Source organism: Martes martes (assembly GCF_963455335.1).
Source record: "Martes martes genome assembly, chromosome: 7".
Classification (NCBI taxonomy): domain Eukaryota; kingdom Metazoa; phylum Chordata; class Mammalia; order Carnivora; family Mustelidae; genus Martes; species Martes martes.
The window spans coordinates 4394763-4411300 of NC_137894.1; the positions used below are offsets into that span (position 1 = coordinate 4394763).

The following is a 16538-nucleotide window of genomic DNA, read 5'->3' on the forward strand; positions in this document are numbered from 1 at the left end:
GAGTTGGGGTTCCCAAGGTGGGTGCTTTTGTTTCAAGTAAGAGTCACATAAATGACCAAAAAAGGATACTTAAAGGAAGCGCACCCCTGGACAGTCTCAGGGAGACAAGAACCAGGAAAACCAGATACCAGCCAGCCCCACCCCATACCCGACCCACAGAAAGACTGTCCTTGTCTATTCACTTCTGACAGCCAACTCTAGAAATAAAATAGGCGAATGATAGATAAATGGATGGATAGATGATTGACAGATAAAAATAACACAGACACTATTTTTTATTGTCAACTTTAGGCATTCTCTCTTGACGCGACTGTATACTACGAGAATTCAGCTCTCTTGTTTGACAGTTGTATTACCATTTTTCGTTCTTCTATTCATGACATTGCACTTGGGGTCAGTTGCTACTGCTTGGGTTGGCAGGAAAGAGAAGAGACCTGGAGGAGCCTTGGCTCAGACAACATCCTAGAGCTACCATGCCAGCCCTAGGTGGGCCGTGTCCAGATCTCCTAATGCCTACAGACCTCCTCCTGAGGAAGAAATAACTCTGTCTTGCTTAAGACTACTGCCATGGGAGGGCTTCTCTACTATTTCCAGTAACCACTGAGACTACCGAGGCACCACTGCTCATCAGGTTCAGTGCAAATGTCCTTCCATGTCTAGCCTCGCTGCTCTCTGACCCTTGTATTTCGATACCACTGTGTTCTTACTGACCATGCACTATCCACACGAGTTTTCATTCCATCCCTCTGCTACAACTGGACACAGAACCTTGCATGGATTGCTTCCCCTGCCTGGGGCGCTCTTCCCCTTCCTCTGACCAACAATCTTCTGATCTCAGCTCATGTATCAATGCCTTCAGGTTGGCTCCTGAGAGCCCCAGTCTAATTTGGGCCCCACACTCCGCTGGTGCGCTCTTCCATTCTTCTGCTATGTAGTACTTAACACACAATTCGCCATTACACGTTTATTGGTGTGTTTGTTCAATGTTTGTCTCCCCCACTAGACTGTAAGCTCCCTGGGGGAGGAGTCTATGTCTGTTTTGTTTACTGTTATGTACCCAGAATGTATAATTGTCACATATGATAGGCAGTCCGTAAAAGTCCTAGTAATAGGATTTAAACAACGATGAGGCAGCACAATTCAGGGAATTTAAGCAACAGGCTCCAACTCCTCTGGCCAAGAAAGCTGGGTCTGAACTCAAGTTTGTCTCCCTCATTCTAAGCTTGCCTAACAACTTTTCGATTTAGAAAAAGGGAAGAATTTGCTTCTCAGGTGAACGCAAGTGTCTGGTCTCCTGGTTGGTTCAACTTCTCATTAAAAATCAATGAGATGGATTTTTGGTGCACAAATCCCATTTTCTCATAAGCTTAATGAATGAGACAGCCTCCCTGAGTTTTATCAGCGCCGGGGTACTGGCACCATTGAGTCATAAAATTGAGACCTAACCCTGTCCCCCACTACACTGTTGATCGGCCACTAACCAGAATCCACACTCAACATAGCTCCGGGGATGAGAGGCAGACTCAGAGCAGGAAAAAGAAGAGTTACACCTGGAAGAAACTGTATTGAATAGCTAATACACATGGTCAAAAACTATAGGGAAAATTTATGGAAACTTTTTAAAGGTTGTTTGACTGAGATAGGTGGAATATAATTTTGTTTCAGGTTGTATTTATTGATATGTCTGCTCAGCAAAATCTACATTTAGCGCAGAATCTCAAACAGCAGGATATAGTTTGTAACCATGGCAGCGCGAGGGGTGGATAACACAAATCTGGACCAAATGTTGACCCATGCTAAATTATATGAAAGAGACCAACTATCCAAGAAAACAGGAGCTCACAGATTTCAGGAGAAAAGAACGCTTTATTGGGTCCCTTGCCTGCGTCCAGCCCACGCACCCTCTCCCTGTCCTCAGACACGCCCCAGAAGATGGTCTTGCTCGTTGCCATGAGAAAGACGTGGGTGAGGCCCTGCTGGCTTTCCTCTCCAGGCCTGGAATGCTGGTTGGAAGAGCTGCTTTGAAAACGGGCACCCTGGTCTCAGACAGATACGAGGAACAAAGTAGAGGAGTTGTCACAATGGTCATGGACATGGAAACCAGACCCCCAGCTGTGGCTAATCAACCCTGGGGTCCCAGGAGAGAAGACCAGACAGTCCCTTAGATATCATCTAGTTATACCAATAACGTAAGACTTCGGGTTGGGCAAACAGGTCTGTCTCAAGCTGCCGAGACAGAGTCAAAGTCTTCCACTAATTTCCAGATCTTCGGTGGAGAGAAAGCCAAATACCGTTGAAGGGAAACCTTGCTTTATCGCTTCATGCACATTGCCAACCTTCCTTGGCCTTCCCCAAAGTGATCTGCATCCGTTTATCTGGGAACTATGGAAGGAAGGGAAAAATACCCAAACCTGGGGAGAGGAGTTCCGTAGGATACTGGCTCCAAGTTGTCCAGTTTCTGGGCAGCACAGAAAAGCATGCGGTCTGCCAACCCATGGGGATGGTTGCACCGAATTTGCACCACGGTAGACACAGAGGAATCTCAAAGCTGGCCAATGATTGTTTTGACTGACTGGTTGAAATGGATAGACTTTGAAAGAGGCATCCCTCCCACAATGGGGCTCTGATGAGTAGGGTAAGAGCGACCATCGTAGGATAGGGCAAGCACAGGCCATTGGAATTCCCCTCCCTACCAAAATGGTAAATCAAAGGTAGAACTGTATTTCTGGGGGTGTGTAGAAATCAGTGTAACTACCAACGACTCGAGAGTGAAGTCCTAGTGATTCCCACCACGGCTCAGCTTGGTCAGCGCAAAACACCGGGAAGTCTCTGGATTGCTGTAAACTTTAAAAAGTGACGTCTCCCACAGCAGGTCCTCTCCAGAGATGGCCTTCTCGCTCAAGCAAATTCATCCCAGCTCCTCACGTGGGGTACGAATCCTTTGATCTAGTGAATTCATTTTTTTCTTCTATTTTGATGAGCAAAGAACTTCAGAAAGCGTTTATCTTCAGCTGGGCTGCAGGAGGGCAGTGTATCTTAGGTGACCCGCTCTGGGCCACCACCTGGCCCCCAGGGACACTGTCCCTGCCGGCACAGTGTTGCCTCACACTGACCGCATCGTGCTGATAGAGCCTGGAGTCAGCAGTTTCCCCAGATGCCTTGATAAGACGTATGTGAGTCAGAGGTGGGAGATAAATCATGTGAAAATGGGGGGGGGGGGAAGGTCTCAAGGTCTTCTAAAGCTTCTGGGGGTTGAGGGGTCTGATGAGGTCAGGATATTTCCTCCACAACATAGAACAGATGACCGCGTTTTGCATCCCTTAACACGAAGACCCAGTTCCAGGAAAAATGTCACTTTAGGGCCTCTTGTTCTGACCTCTGTACTGAGTGACATAGAGGGCCACCAGCTTTGGGCTGGGCCGAGAGCAAGTGAAGGTTCTCCAGCTGGGAGAATGGTTCTCCTGCCAGCCCCATGACCTGACAGATCCCATGGGGCTTGATGTGTCCATCTGTGGCTTACTGGGGAGCCGTGTGGGGCCTGTGGCATAACGGAGGACTAAGGAAGCTTGTGGCAAGTCCTGATAAGAAGAGAATGGCGGGGAAGCCCAGAGTTCAGAACCAAGTGATTCTCTGGCCAACAAGGAACCATTACCCTTTTGAGACATGGCGCTCTGACTTGCCACTGGGCTCTGGGGGAGCCTAAACGTTTGGTTACAGCATAGCGGGGGGCCATGCTGCCCCTCATGAGCTGGGGTTATCTGACCCACCCAGCCACAGTGGGCCATGGCCAGAAGCACTCAGAGCATCAAGGAGAGGCTCCAGGACAGGGCTCTGATGCCACAGGTAGGCCATGTGTGTGAATTCCACCCACGTCCTTCCATGCTCCTTCCTCCTGCTCTACGCTGAACCTCCCAAGTCTACGCCTGTCATTTCAAGAGAGCAGGAATCGGTCTCGACCCCTATGGGCCCTTAATCTGCATGTGGATTTGCCTTCCCCTCCATCATGCCTCTCCCACCGTCAATATCCATGGAATTATCAGATGCTGGAAACATCACTGTGACGCCCCACACAGGGCATCCAACCAAAGGACACACTCTATGGCGGACGTAAAGCAACGGGTGGGGGCCTATGGCATTCACTCGTGGGATCAGGATCCCTGCGGTCCGGGAGCAGTCTGCTTGCTCAGACGGTGAGATGGTTTGCGGGAAACTCAGCCGCGGCGCCAGGTGAGTGATTGGGACCGACCCGTTGGAGGGAGCACAAGTTCTCGGAACTGGCGAGCATCTCCACCTGGTGCTCATCGGCCCTCACAGGCTGGGAAGCAGGTGGAGAGGGGAGAGACTTCGCTCTGTCTTGATGCCTCGCCCACGCCTGAGGTTGGGGACAAGTCTCGCGCAGAGGTTTTGGTGTCCAAGGAGACACATCCTCAAAATGTCATAGCAACACATGCATTGGAAACTGAGGCACACCCGGCTGCTACAGGCTCCTTAGAGCTTGACAGGAGGTCATGGGAGTAGTAGGGTGATCAACCCTTTCGAGGGAAAATTTGATTGCTGCTGCTTAGAAGGGGGCAGGAGTACAGATGGAGGCAGTGAGGGTGGGGAGCCCAAGAGTGCTTCCTGGGCCTCCATATGCCGTGCTAAAAAACACCTGCCGCAAGGGCAGGGCCACCGAGGAGCCGGACTTCAGGACGGAAGATTGGGGTCACTCCAACAGGTGGAAAAATCCCTAGTCAGGAGCATTCGTGCTCATGACCTGTTCTGGAAATGGTCTCAGGCCTTACCCGTGCTGCCTCTCTTGCTGGGTTCAAGAATTTGGGTTGACTCTGGTTCATTTTTATCCCCAGGTTGCAGAATTTCAAAATGGGATTGTGACAGCGGACAGAAGCGTGTCACATGTGGTACTGGATTTGGAGAATGGCAGCCCTTGGACTTAGTCACCGGACGTGACCGTGAATGGTCTCCCCAGGCAGGGTGGAATTTGCTCTTGGTTTTATGTGGGAGAGTCATAATTGGTCAGGGGGGAAGAACAGTGTGTGTGTTGGGAGGGGGTTATTTTTGCTGTTGCCACCAAGTCCTTTCTACCCTCCTCCTCTGCACCATTCTCCTGGTAAGAATCCTGGTCCTTTGGAAGACTGCCTCTGTCCCTCTCCACAGTGCCCTGAGCTCTAGGACAGGAATTCAAATCTCGAGTGGAGGGAGTCAGGGGCTGCTTGGTGTCGATCCGCCCACCGCAGCAGCTCCCAGAAGGCGAGCTCTGGATCTCTGCTGGCTCCCACCGTCTCAAGCCCAATCATTCAGCTACTCCTTCGGCTCTGGGAGCTGCCCCAACACCCTTCCCATGAACCCCTTTCTCTTTTGAGACCGCCTCATGTATCTGTGCCTCCCACGGCTGGCCGCTGGGGGCCTAGCACGAAGGAGGTGCTCAGTGTATGTCTGCCGAGCAGACGGACGCATGAATGGATCACATGCCAACTCAGTTCACCAAGGCAATCCGGGTCTGCAGACTGGGAGTCGGGAGCACACGGGGGCAAGAGGAACAAGGGGGGAGAGTCCCCTGAGCACAAGAGGAGGTAGAGAAGTCAGAAGTGCCAAAACGGAGGGGCCTACCTGTCAGGCAAGGAAGGCCCGGCTGGCGGCATGGGGCGGCTGGGGACGAAGAAGCCTCTGCAGCCTGGGGAGCAGGCAAGGGCCGGGGGACAGCTGAGAGGCAGATGCTGCTGGTCCCCGCGGTGGCCTTGTAGCGGGGGAGGCAGCCCCGCGCCTCCAGCCCTGCTCCTCCCTCCGCGGGTCCTTCCTTTGTGTTCCTCTCCCGAATGGGGGGACCGTTCCAAAGACCTATGTCCCCAGATCCCCGTCAGCCCAGCTGGACAAGCAGCACGGACCGTGCGGCTGTGGCCACAGGCTGAGACTGCGTGTCCATCCAGGGGCCGAAGCCTGGGTTCATGGCTGCGGTGGGCCCCGGGGCTGCAGGGCACCCTCAGAGCGCCCGCCTGGTGAGGGGGACCCTGACCTCATACACCTACAACCACACCAGATGAGGGCGAGCAGGGCGCACAACGGCTGCCTTTATTGCATTCCAAGGGGAGCAGGCTAGCACCAGGCCCATCCCGTCCCAGGCCTCCAGGAGGGGCTCTCAGGAAGGACCCCGGGGGGTTGGGCCGAGCATAGCAATTCCTTGGGAGCCCATAGGTCAAGCCCCAGAGCTGGAGCCCCGCGATCAGGAGCTAAGGGCTGGGGCAGGCGTCCTCATTCCCGGGCACAGGGATGCCCTCAGCCCGGCACGTGGGTGGACCGCATCCTTCCTCGAACGCCCCTGTGCCCTCCCCTATGGAGAACAGCCCTGGCCCTCCATCCCCGCTCTAGAGGGGATGTGAACCGCGCTGGGACGGCACCTCCTTCCAGGACGGAGCACAAGACCCCTCCGAGTCAACACGGCCCTCTGGCCACAGGTGTTGACCCAACCCCCCCCCGCCAACTCTCCCTCATGGGCAGAGGGCCTGGGAGAGGCAGGGGAGGGGCGGACGGGGTGCAGGGTGCGGAGTCGGGCCGGGGAAGCACCTGGGCAAGGCGGCAGGCAGAGAGGCGGCAGAGGAAAGGCAGCGGGCTGCAGGGGCTGGGAGCTGGGGGACAAGGGAGCACAGCAAGCAGGTGCGTGAGTGCCTGAGCGCTGGGGGGGGAGGCCAAGAACACGCATCACCAAAGACCACCGCACAAGAACAAGACCGGCTCTGGAAGGGCCCTGAGCCCCATGTGGGCTCAGTGACAGGTTAGTCGCAGGACGCGCCGGGAGGCAAGAGGCCAAGCAGCTGGAAGAAGCTCCCTGAGAGTCACCAGGCCAGACTCAACGCAGGAAGTCTGGAGCCCCGAGGACGGGGAGAGATCGGGGCCAGGCAAAGGTAGAGGGCAACCGCTGGTCGGTGTGCCCCCAGAGTACGGCATTCACGGCAGGGTCTGGGGTGGGGTGCTGGGTGCAGAGCTCATGCAGAGGGCTCGGGAGCCTCCAGCAGTGGCCCGTGTAAACTTCAAGGAGGGGCTAGACCGCCAGGCACTTGGGAGTGGGGCCTGGGAGCCCCGGCCGGCGGTGGCACCAGGAGGGGCCCCCAGGTGCCACCACACACAAAAGCCATCCGATGAGGGGCGGACTGAGGAGAGGACCGAGAAGAGCTGCTCTGAGAGGCCCCTCATGGCGCCTCCTCGGCACACCTCCTTTGGTGAGTTCCGTAGTTCCGGAAAGTCTCCATCGCCTCAAGCTGCTTCCTTGTTGGTCTGCTGCTGGGCGGAGGCCCCCAGCCTCCTGTGGGGGCTACCGCAGGCCCTGGGCCTTGGAGCTGCCCTCTTGGGTGGGAGGCTGTCCCAGTAACTGGGTGGCGAGTGCCCCCGAGGCTGGAGGGGTGGCTTTGGGGCTTGGCGTACTCTTCCGGGTGCCCTGGGGACTGGGGGGGCCTTTCTTCTGGGGCTGAGGACTCAGTTGGCCGCCCTTCCTGCCCGTGGATGGGCTCTTGGAGCCTTTGGCCTTGCCCGGAGGGTGGGCAGCCTCGGGGCCTTTGAGGGGTTGGAGCCCCAGCATCTCACAGAAGGGGTTGCACTGGTGGGAAGAGGCAAACTGGTCCAGCAGGGCAGGGAAGCAGCTCTCCTTGAGGCCTTGGTATCTGCAGCCAAACAGTGAGAGCTGAGCAGGAGACCCAACCACAGGGAGAGCCCCTGGGGGGCCTGCGGAGGGGTGGCCGTGGCCAGGGCGTCACGCCCCACCCTTTTGGGGGTGCTGGGGAGTCCAGTGGGGTGCTCCCTCAGGGGGCAGCACCCCAAACCTCCATCCCACATGGAGGCCCCACTACACGGTGGTGCAGGAGTTTGTCACGTCCACACTGCCTGGTGTGGGGATGATCTGCTTGTTCGTACAAATCAGAGCAGACTCCGCATCCCCCCTTTCCTCCCAGGGCCCTGGCTCATCTGCACCAGGATGAACTTTCTCTAGCCGGAAGGAAGAGGAGCCCAGGGTTGCAGGTGGGGGAGGGGGGCCCCAATACTGTTGCTCCAGACCTGAGGTCAGGGGCACGGAGGCTACAGGGCGGTGGCCCCCAGGATGTGGCTACATGGCCACTGGTACAACTGGGAGCATCTGGCCACAGGCCAGCCCCTCAGGGAGGGAGACCCAGAAGACCTTGGACAATTTCACAGCCCAAGAAGATTCTCAGAGGCCTCCTGGCACGGACAGTCACTCACCCTCGCAGTTTGGTAGCAATCTGCACATCCGTCATCTTCCAATCAACCCCTGGAAAGAGACAGAGCTGGAAGCTGGGGCAGCCTGGGCGCGTTCCAGGGGCCCCCCACCCCCAAACGGGTCTATCACTAGACGGGGGCGTGCAGGGCTCAGGGCATGCCATCACTTCTAGCCAGGCTCACAGGCGGTGTGGGCGTCTAGGTGTTGTTAGTAGCAATGATGCCCCCTTCCCACAGGTGAGGAGGCGGGCTCAGCGGTCGGGGGCTGGAGCAAGGTCACAGTCATTCTTCCACTTGCTAACTGTGCACTGACCGTGTGCAGCGGTTGCTGTGAGTCAGAGTGCGAGCTCAGTTCTTACTCCTAGACCCCAAGCCCTTCCAGCTCTGCAATCCTGCCTCTAGCGCATGACAGTAGGCCACAAGCAGGGCTGGCCTCTCACTCTGAGCCAGCATCTGCCCCTTCTTCTGCCCGGGATTAGCTTCTCTGGGCACGGGAGGGCAGGTGGGAATGGGAACATAACCCGGGCTGGGCCGGCAGAAACTAACCGTGGGGAAGACTGTCTTCCACCTACTCACATGGGCAGCAAGCATGCACCCCAAGACGCCGAGACGAGGGGACAGTGCTGGGAGAACACAGCCAGGCAGAACGGGCTCAGGGGAGTGGCCTGTCCAGCCCGGCCGGTCCACCCCAGCATCCCAGCGTCCACGCATTAGAGGGGGAGCCTCTCCCCACTTTCAAACTGTGCGGTCATATCCTCTGGGAACCCGCCTTTCACTGCCAGGGCCTGGGGCTGGGTGTGATGGGTGAGAGTCAGGGCACACGGGCGCTGATTTCCCAGCTCTGTGAGCTTCGAGAACCATCCCTAGTGCACAGCTCTCAGAGGAGCTGATGCCACCGGCCTCGCAGGGGAGTAAGAGCGTCAGGGGGTGTCTAGCTTAGTGTCTGGGGCACGGCGGCCACGCAGTAGACGTTAGTCCCTGTCATTTCTCTGCCGGGGTCGCCACCTTCCACTCTGCACCCCAGTAACCATGGCCCCTGACACGTGCACAGAATTCTGGTTTGTGAAATCGCTCACAGGCACGGCCTCGCTCGGTCCTCCCAGCCCACGTGGGAGACGGGAAGGGACCGCCACTCCCCGGGAGGGAGAGGGTGGCGAAGCTCAGAGAGACTGGGGGGATCGCCCCGTCTGAGCTTTGGCTTTCTCCTGGGTCTACAGAGACCAGCAGGAAAGCCAGGAGATGTGGAGTAAAGCTGAATACTTTGAGTCCCAGGTCTTCCTCCCGCATCACGTTATCCTCCCCTTCGAGAACCCGGGACACTGATCACAGCTTCTGGAAGGCAGTGAGTGTTCCCGATTCCCCTTTCCCCTTCCCGGTAGCGGCTCAATGCTGGACTGATGGGGGCAACTAACGGAAGGAAGGGCAACGGCTTACCGGGCCGCGGCCCCCCTCAACAGGCGGAGTCCGACACACCGTGTTTACGGCGCGGCTCGACCCCAGCAAGAACCCCCTTTAAGCCCGTTTTCTGTCTCTGGCCCTTGGTTTTCCCACTAATGCGCATGGGGGACCAGATAAGGTCGTGGGTGATACTCCCAGCGTCCCTCTCTTCCCACTCTAGAGGGACTCTCCTTTCCTCTCCCCTGCCTGCTTCAGGCTAGAGAACGGGCCTGGGAAGAGCTGGTCAGAGAAAGGAAGATTTGTGCTTGCTGGCCTTTGATGGGGGGGGGGGTCTGGGAATGGGGGGATCGACATAAGAAGGGGTCACGAGACTAAGATGATTCCTGTAATAAAAGTTAACAAGAGTGGAGGAGGAGGGTGTAGAGGAAGAGAAGGAGAGGGAGGAGAGGAAAGCAGAGGAGGAGGAGGGGAGAGGGGAGACGGCGGTGGGGTGGGGAGGGCGAAGGGGCAGACCCAGGGGGAGGAGGGGGAAAGAAGGAAGGGGAGGAGGAGGAGGTGAGGAGGAAGGAGAGGAAGGAGAAGGGGCAGGAAAGCCAGCGCGCTAGGATGGGAGAGTCTGGGGCGTCTGCAGAGGGGGACCGTCTAGAGCGGGTCCACCAGGAGGGGAGGAAGGGAGACTTTGAGAAGACTTTGGGTGCGGGTGTTTCATTAGTTCCCATGTCGTGTTCTTTGAACTAAATTCCTTCTTAACCGTAACTGGAGCCTGGAACGTGCTCCCGGGGATGCCACGGCGGTTCTGGACGAGGCCAGTGAGGCCGATGTCCTTGACCAGGTTCCCGGGGAAAGCAAAGGAGAGGAAATGCGGGAGCACAGGGGACCCGGCTCTGCCCCTCTGCACACTCTCGTTCGCGGGCACACACGCACCCACAGCCGCCCAGACTCCTACCTGCCAAATCCGTGACGAGGAAGCTGCCATTTGTCCACAGATAGAGCCAGTGCTGGAAGGTCTGGCATTTCTGCCTGACCTCAGAGCTGCCGGCCGTCTCCGGCGCGGCGCTGCCCCACTCCCGGGAGCAGTAGGGCTGCAGCGGCCGGCCCAGGTCCTCCTCCAGGGTCGCGTAGGGGATGTTATTGGCCGGCCGGTAGATGAGGTACAATGGGAGGATCCTAAACACAGTTGCACTCCACTGTGAGCAGGAAGTGTGGCCCCGGGAGCCCCCCCGCCCCCAAGTCTACACTCTTGGGTTGAAAAGGAGGGTCCTTCCAAAAAGAGCATTCTTGGCTCCGAGACCAAATGACGGAGAGGAAGGCCAGCTCCACCCTGAGCTCGGGGAAGGAAATGAGGCCATGGGCTTCAGAGTCCTGTCCGTGCCCTGAGCTCAGTGAGATGAGAACCGAACAGTGCTGTGGCCCCAGGACGACCTGAGCTTGGGCGAGGGACCCAGATCTGGATGCGTCCACCCGGAAGGAACCCCTCTAGAGAGGAGGCAGCCACACCGTGCTCCATGCCAACCGGACCCCAGGGTTCGAGAGTCAGAGTTCAGTCTCAGCATGGAAACGATGACCCTTTGTAGCTGACTCCTGCAAAAACCTGCACGGACACTAGCTGCCCGCCAGAGACGAGTCCAGAGCCACTGGCCTAGAGGCCTAGCCCCCCCAACCCTTTTGGAGAGTCCCAGCATCCTGCCATCCGCAAGCGAAGGAGGGGGGACCTGGGGTGAGCAGGAGGAGACCAAGAGCAGGGCAGAGGCTTTTCTAAAGTGGGCGGTTAATCTTGAGGGCTTCATTTCTAGATTTTGGGGGACCATTGAGCTGAGCATGGGCCGTAACTCAGGATGCCTCTGATGGACCCCGAAATCACTGCTCTGGGCCGAAGCTCAAGTCTGTAGGTCCGCACAGACCTGCCCCCCGTTGTGAGCACTCACTCAGGCACCTCCCCAAAGCCAGGGGCCGCCTGGGCTTCGGCTGCAAAGATCTTGCAATACTCCCGACTCATGTTCTGGATCTTGCACCCCTGGGGATTAAAGAGAACCAAGTCTGGTCAGCAAGGGCACTCTGCTGCTCTCCGTCAGGTCCGGCTCTAAGCGGGGGGCCCTCTGTAGCAGGACTGTGGGGGGGGATTCCAGCCCTGGGAAAGGTGAGGGTCACTCCTTCCCTGCTCCCTGCTCTGCACCTGAGTTTTCTCATTTGCAAAACAAGAGGCTGTGGGCTTGTTTTCAAAAGTGGTTTCCAAACCCTGTTCCCTGGAGCCCAAGTGGCAGTGCCCCAGGGGCCACGCTGTGGGGAGCCAGAGACTGAGACTGTCCACCCCACCCAGTCACTCTCCTTTGATCTCACGCAGAGGCTCCAGGAAGATATGCTTGAAGGCAACGAGAAAGGTTTCTGCTACGAAAATACGGTTTGAAAACTACGGCCCCAAAGACAGAGCCAAGCTCGTCTCCAGACCCGTCCCAGGAGCCTCGTGAGGATTCACACAGTCAGCCTCTGCCTCCAATGGGACCCAAGCTGGGGAAGGGGAGGAGGTGACAGGGGAAGGAGGGACCTGGGAGGGGACACGGAACCTGAATGGTGACGTCGTAGTTCCTGCCCAGGAGAGAGGTCTCGCTGCTGGGTCCAAACACGAGCAGGCTGGACACCTTGATGACGCACGTGCGGCCTGACTCGAAGATGGGCTCCAGGCCGTAGATGACCTTGGCCTGGGAGGACTTCCGCAGGCCACACCCATGTCCACCCCCTCGTAGCTCCTCGCTCACCAGGCGTCCAAAGAGCTTGTCCCCCCAGCAGCCAGAGTCAGCCAGACCCTTTGCAAAGACCATGGGGGTCATCTCAATCTCCTCTCCAACTGCAAGGGAATGGGAAAGGCGCGGAAAACTAGACGTTGTTGCCCCCACCGAGATGGGGGGTGTGTGGGGCAGGGAGAGCCGGAACAGTCCCCTGTCCCCCCACTCTGGTGCGCTCACTGTCTCCCACGACTGCTCTCCAGGGGCCCGTACACCGCGGGGCCCAACCCAGCCTGTGAGCTCCCAGCGGTGGATCTCTGTGTGACGAAAGCCCCACCCTTGGATGGCACTCAGCGTGCCCCTCACATGGCAAGGATGTGCTCAGTGTCTGTGCAAGGCACAGCTTTTCTGGGGAAGCAGCCACCCGGGTGTGGATTTTGTTTGGGAGTTAGGTGTTTGGATCAAATAAACAAATGTTTCCATCTCAACCAACATGTCTGACTGCAAAAGGCTTCAGGACCCGTTCAGAAGCATGGGCTGCCTCAGTGCTCAGACTGTGGTCCCTACAAGCCATCTCCCTGCAAAAGGACTCCTCGCTCCCTCAAGAAACGGCTGAGTCCAGGTCTCGGGAAGGAAATGGACTCAAAGCATCTGGGACATCCTGTCTGACCAGAAGGCAAAGAAGCCACGAAGACCCCGGTGGCTCGTCAGAAGGACACAGGAGCCGTGGAAGGGGCTTCCATGGGGACAGATCAATCTTACCAACCAAAAGGAATGATTTCTACAATGTGGTGAACATATCAAATATATTTCAAAAATCATAGTCATAATTGTAGTTGAAAAAAACTCACTCCTCCCCCCGACACACACACAAAACCCCAAACCTCACTGGTGACCTTTGGAGGACGGTAGGGACCAACTCGAGGCAACAAAAGAACCATTTCTCCTTTACAGAAGAAACTCAACGGATGGATGTAGAAATGACAGAATTAAAATACTCTGGTTGGAAACCCAAACAAAATCGCGGATTCGGGCAATAATTGGTAGCTGCTAGAACCCTCAGGTAACAAGTATCAGATACAGTTCTTGAACTTTTTCAAAGGATAGAAAGGGCAGGAAACACGGAATAAATGCAGGGATCAATCTTAATGTTACTAGAGTAAACCCATCAGACATCATGTGCCTCCAGATAGGATGCTAAGGGGCAGACAGAGCACCCTGTGAAGGGTTCTTGCCCACTCAGACCCTCCCCACCCCCACAAAGAACTGCACTTGAATCTGACCAAGCCTCTCCATCAAATTACCAGTTTAGGAGCACATGGGAAGAGGAACATGTTAAATGGGGTTAAACCATCAAAATCCGGATTGCAAGAAATCCTACCCATCAAGCGACTTCAACAACTAAAGAGGGAAAATCATGAGCGAGAACAGGTATGTGTTAGAGACTTGAGAGTGATCTGCCCAAAGCAATGAGTGGTTCCTAACCCAGGTAAGCCAGCCGTGAAGAGACAGCTAGGGATGTGTGACTGAGCGTTTGAGCACGTTAAAGTGCTATTGCTAAGTGTGTGGGTGTGAGCTTCCATTTGATTTTGAATGCGCTTGACAACTGATCAAAGACGCTAGTTGAATGACTGAGGGATTAAATGAGTGAATGAACAAATGAATGAATGAATTCATTAGTTGGCAATGAAGATCTAAAATTTTATCCCCAGCTGCCTTCACAGTCCTGATTCTCAGTGTGTTTCCTGCAGAAGCAGCCCAGACTTTTGCTCTAATGTTTGGGGACACGCCTTATAATTTAGGCGTATCACAATCACCAGAGACCTGCTGAAGATGCTGCTTTTCTGGGTCCCTTTCCCCAGATGTTGTGATTAAGGATCTCAACAGCAGGGCCCTGGAAACTGCATTTCTAGTGAGTTCACCGTGTGGACTCGAGGCAGGGACCCACAGAGCATGGTGAGAAACTCTGGGAAAGGAGCTGGCAGGGTGAGGTGGGCTCTAGCGGCCAGGACTGCCCTTGGTCAAGGGCTCCAACATGGGCCAAGGGCACAAGGCTGAATTAACCTCTTGTGGAAGGGCCTCTTGGCCACTCCTTCTTCCAAAATCTTCGGAAATAGCAGTGTTCCCCATCCCCACCCCGAGCCCTATCCTAAATGAGGAGGCCCAGTGTAGCTGTGTGTAGAGGTAAACACAGCACTTGGAATGGATGAAGCAGGTCCTCCCCGAGGATGGCAGGAGTAGGGATGAGGGCCACCCGCTCCCCCCCCATACCCGCATCATACCTTCACCTTCTTCTCTGGAGATGAATCCCGACAACACTGTGTGGAGAAAAAGAAGACGAAGCAGCTGCCCTCAGGCTGGCCCGCGTGGAGAGAGCACCCTCTCTGCACAGATGACTGCTGTCCCCCCCGCCCCCAGAGCCAGGCTGGACAGAGAGCGCGGGAGGGGGCCCACTCACCCTCGGGGCTGAGGCAGAAGTCAGTAGAGGCGGAGCCATGCTCATTGTTGATGGTGCATCGGTACACACCACAGTCAACGGAGGACGCCTGCACGATGGCCAAGGCCGCCGGCCCCTCGTCCCCGGCACTGCAGAGAAGGGAGACCCTCCCCGTGAGGTCCATCATTGTGCATAGCCCGGGGCCGGACTGCGGTCCTGAGGATGGTCACACCCGGCCCTCCGAGGCTGCCATGGACCCAGGCTCTGAGAGCTCGGCAGGGGGGTGAGAGGTACTGTGGTCAAGGGGTAGTCCCCGGTCACACAGGTCTGGGTGGCTGTCCTGATGCCCCCTTGCTGTGTGACTCGGCAAGTGATTTGATGCCACTGAGCCTCAACTTTCTCCTCCCTACCAAGGAAATACTAGCATCTCCTCGTAGGGTTACCCTGAGCCTTGCATGATGGACAGTGGGAGATCCACAGTGGGGGAAACACGCCCCGTGTTACTGTCGCTGCACTTGGGGAGCCAGGCCAGGTGGGCGTGGTATCCGGCCGGCTTACCTCCTGCCCACCTCGCCCACTGGGCGCTGATCCTTGGCCCACGTCAAGACCGAGTCACTGAGAATGTTGAAAAACTGACACCAGAGCTTCAGGCTGCCCGAGGCATCAGGAAACTGCTCCACCCGAATCTTCCGGATCACCTGTGGGGCTGAGAGCAGGGGCCCAGTTGAGAGGGACAAGCCACTTCCCCGCCACCTTGGCCCCACCCCTGCTTCCCTGCATGTCCTTAGTGGGACGGGCTGAGAGGAAACGGGATTCAAGCCCCCGCACCAACCCACCCTTCCTGGCCCCCAGCCTCGTCCCATGTGTACCTCTGAGCCGTTGGCTCTGACCCCAAAGCACACATCCTAGCTGGAAAGGCCCCACTCCTGTGCCCCTACCCCAGGCCTGGGACAGCCTCCGAGCCCAGGACCCAGATGTCAGAGAAGAGAGGACAGAGAGCATCTGCACTTGTGGGGAGCACGGTGTGACATAGAAAATTATTGAATCACTATGACATGAACGTAACATTGTGTTCAATGATATCATGTTATTTCTACACACAGACATTATATTATAGATATACATATTACATTCTTATACATGGTGTTACAACTATACTCAAATTTAAAAACAACAACAACAACAAAAATCCATGAGAAATCAAATGCCTAAGTGGGAAGAAGAAACAGCAACACAAATGACCAGAATCAGAAATGCCCAAGGTCGTGTCAGAACCTTCAGGGATGAAATGGGTCACAGAGGACGCTGTGGCAAATATGAGCCCCGACACTGGTGTTATAGATGAAAAGAGAGAACTCACTGGATGGTACTGGCCAGGAAAGCCCAGCCAAGAGTAAACAGATAACGGCCAGCGGCCTCACATCTACTAAAGGAACTGAGTTCACTAAAAAGAACAAAGAAAACACAACAACGAAACATAAAGCTTCTCCTCAAATAAAATGCAAGGCTCTTGCGGCAGGAGAGCGAGCGAGCGAGGACTCCACTTTGGGTTCTAGGCCCTAACTTGAGGAACCTGCACCGGGATCCTGACCCTCCTGCTCTGTCCTCCAGGGACAAGTCTGTGCAGAGGGGACGGCGGGGACGGAGGTGCCAGACCCAGGACCACCTGGGGAAGGCAGCCCCGCGCTCAGGACCTGATTTCTTCCCTCCCGCTTCACCCTCGGTGGCACAGTTTGTCCTGTGCCCCGTCCTGCGTGGCA

The 16538-nt window shown here is 56.3% G+C and overlaps 1 protein-coding gene across 1 annotated transcript in view; it reads right to left on the minus strand.

The window, feature by feature from the left end:
- Positions 1-264: 264 nt before the first annotated feature.
- ALPK3 (alpha kinase 3) overlaps positions 265-16538 on the minus strand; it is a gene marked incomplete at its 5' end in the record, with an annotated part of 54010 nt that continues 37736 nt past the window's right edge. The window contains 8 exons of the mRNA XM_080807411.1: positions 265-7652; positions 8227-8275; positions 10568-10788; positions 11547-11635; positions 12183-12463; positions 14624-14659; positions 14800-14927; positions 15337-15484. Coding sequence (XP_080663537.1) covers positions 7307-7652; positions 8227-8275; positions 10568-10788; positions 11547-11635; positions 12183-12463; positions 14624-14659; positions 14800-14927; positions 15337-15484 — 1298 coding nt within the window. The 3' untranslated portion in view covers positions 265-7306. The remainder of the gene's footprint in view (positions 7653-8226; positions 8276-10567; positions 10789-11546; positions 11636-12182; positions 12464-14623; positions 14660-14799; positions 14928-15336; positions 15485-16538) is intronic.